The sequence below is a fragment of the Cucumis melo genome, chromosome 7, assembly GCF_025177605.1.
Source record: "Cucumis melo cultivar AY chromosome 7, USDA_Cmelo_AY_1.0, whole genome shotgun sequence".
In the NCBI taxonomy this organism is placed as follows: domain Eukaryota; kingdom Viridiplantae; phylum Streptophyta; class Magnoliopsida; order Cucurbitales; family Cucurbitaceae; genus Cucumis; species Cucumis melo.
The window spans coordinates 17,307,498-17,310,473 of record NC_066863.1 but is presented as its reverse complement, the minus strand read 5'-3'; the positions used below and the strand labels follow the sequence as shown (position 1 = coordinate 17,310,473).

Below are 2,976 nucleotides of genomic sequence, written 5' to 3'. Positions count from 1 at the left end.
ATAGGTTGGACCTTAAACCAATTGTTTAATAGTGGATCAGTAGGTCTTAAGGAGCAAGATGTAATCTCGGGGGTAAAACGGTATTTTGACCCAGCCAAGATTACTAACAACCTGTGAATGATCAACTTACTCATCATGGTTATATCAGGTGGAAAGAAATATATCTATAGTGAGGGGAGTGCAACTAAGAGTCTTTAGTGGGATGATTCTTTAGTTAACGAATGTTGATTAAGTTTGGTCTAAAAGAGTTTAGCCAGTTAATCTCGAATCATTGGAGCCCATGATCTATAGGTCCATTAGGTTCCCCTACTAGCTCATATGGATTCAACTAAGAACAAGTATGTTGAAGTAACTCGATTTGTTTGAACTAAGAAAAGAGAGACAAACCAACAAATATATAAGATATAAGTCAGCAAAAATAAACTTTAAACTTTGTGTTTAAATATGATTTAAATAACTATGAATATAGATTCATATTTAAAAGCTTGGATAGTTTTGAAACAGTCAAAGTTGTAAAAATCAACATGTTGACTTTTAACTTTGAACTTTGACTGGATTTATATTCAATTATGATTTAAATTTTAGAAAAATGATATGGATTCATACTCGGAAAGTTAGTCAAGACGGGTAAAATAGCAAAAAGTCAAAAAGTTGACTTTTGACTATGAAAAATCAAAGTTTGACTTTGACTTAATTGGTCAAATGACCAAAATGCCCTTTTAACTATTTACTTAATTAATTAAAAGTTAATGGGCAATGTGGCAATCTATTGTGAAAATAAAAGCCACTAATTCCATTAAGAGTTAATGGATTAATTAGGTGTTGAGATTATATGAAATAATTTGTATGCAATTTGCATGTAAAATTTCATATATAAACTTCTCATTATAGAATGAGAAATGATGATGTTTTGCTGAAAAAAATTACCTAAACCATGCACCTCCTTCCTTTCTCTCTAAGTTTTACTTCACAAAACCGAGTCCCACAACTCTGTTCTTGGTACTGAGATTAGTAGGTAAACTTAGTGGTTGTCCTTACTCGTGAATTTCAGGCAAAGAAGAAATTTTGGATCGAGGAAGATGTTCAGAACTATAAAAGGTAAGTCCATCGTTTACCTTTTATGTTCTTCATTTAGGTCCATCGCATGGCACATGCATGTCAACTTCTAAATCGTTTACATGCATATAGAGTAAAACATGATCCTTTTTATTCCGCTGCAGCATGTCTCTTAATGTTTTTTCCATCACTAACATACCAAAGATAGATATTAAATTTCTCTTCATTTGAGGAGCATACAAGATATTCTTAAGCATGATATATCTATCATTAAAAAACAACTTCAAGTCTCTCACTGCTTTAGCTGAGACCATTTCTCTAGTTCCAACTTTGAGAGTGATGTCGCCCTCAGAAAGCTTTTTACAAGAACTATTTTCCTGAAACGAGAAACAAATATTATCAGTGGCTTCTGAATCTAATATCCAGGTAGAATTTTAATTTTCCACTAAACATGTTTCAAGAACAAGTAAATCATATTTACCTTGTGCTTCCTTCTCTGTTTTTTTCTGAGCAAGGTATTTTGGGCAATTTCTTAACCAATGCCCATTTTCACCACAGTGGTAACACTTACCTTTTTCTGTAGTCTTCTTCCCTTATTCTGTTTGGGAGTCTTCCCTTTTCCCTTCTTTTCTATCTTTCGATTAGGTTTTGAGGGTCCAACTTTAGATTTAGAGGACGATTTTCTTGAGTATTTTCTTTTTGTAGTAGCAACATTTGCTTCTACTTCTTTTTCCTTACCCATGGTAAGATTCTGGAAACGCTGGAGCTCATATAGAAGGATTGTCAGATTAAACTCTATCTTGTTCAGGGATGCATTTGTTTGAAATGGTATGAAGCTCTTCGGAAGAGACTCTAAGATAAAGCTAACCTAATTAGCCTCATCGATGGCACCACCATTTATCTCAGCAATATTGAAGTGCATCATCATGTCCAGGACATGTTCTCTAACAGAGGTCCCCTCCTTCCTTCGCTTAATGTAAATGTATTTAATTGTCTCGTGTCTTAGGGACCATTCTGGTTGCCCAAACATTCCTTTTAATGAATCCATTATCTCTTTAGCCGTGGCTAAGGATTCATGTTTCTTTGCTAAAACATCAGACATGCTAGCAAGGATGTAGACACGGGCTTTCTCATTTGCTTTTATCCATCGTTCGTATGCTTTCCGACTAGTTCGGTTTGCATTTAAGGTAGGGGTTTGAAGACATTCCTCAGTTAAGACAAACCTTAAATCATCAACTACTAGTATTGTGTTAAGATTTGATTCCCAAGCCGCATAATTATCGCCGTTAAGTTTTTCGGAAGCTAACAATTGAACTATTGAATTATTCATGCTGAAAAACAAACATACTTTGTTTAGAAACCATAATCCTAATAAACCAATCTTTTTAGCAAAACTTTTAATAATGTACCCTTTATTATGTTTTGCAACGATATTTCAAAGGTTCAGAATAACCTCTACCGAGGGGTAGCCGATTACTCGTCGTTTGAATCAAGACAATCTTGACCAAATGCTAACTCACAAATATCTTATATTTACTAAGCATTTAGTTACCGTTACTTCGGTTAGGTTAAGAATATACTAACTATTTAGTAATTCTTGTAAGTGTAACCCTCCATTTTCGGTCCTCAGAGATGAGAATCATTATGCTCCTGAAAGTGGAAAGACAATATGAAAACTTATCTAAGAGGCCCTATCCAAATATGGAGTTTGCGGTGTTCTAAATCTTATAATACAACCCTCCAAATGGCACGTCGCTCCAGGACAGACAACCAGGCGCATTATAAGAATCTCACGGTGCGACCCAATGGAAGAGATCGTGGGATGTATTGTCATATATACCTCACCCACTTACTATGAACCACTTCCCACATTCACCTTGTTCATAGCCCATGCAAACATTCTCCGAATGGAGTCCGCTC

General features: G+C 35.0%; 1 protein-coding gene across 1 annotated transcript; it reads right to left on the bottom strand.

Annotated features, from left to right (window-relative positions):
• Positions 1-1,924: 1,924 nt before the first annotated feature.
• Positions 1,925-2,386, bottom strand: LOC127150415 (uncharacterized). Its single transcript, XM_051088160.1, has one exon. The coding sequence runs from the start codon at positions 2,384-2,386 to the stop codon at positions 1,925-1,927; it is 462 nt and encodes a 153-aa protein (XP_050944117.1).
• Positions 2,387-2,976: the final 590 nt, after the last annotated feature.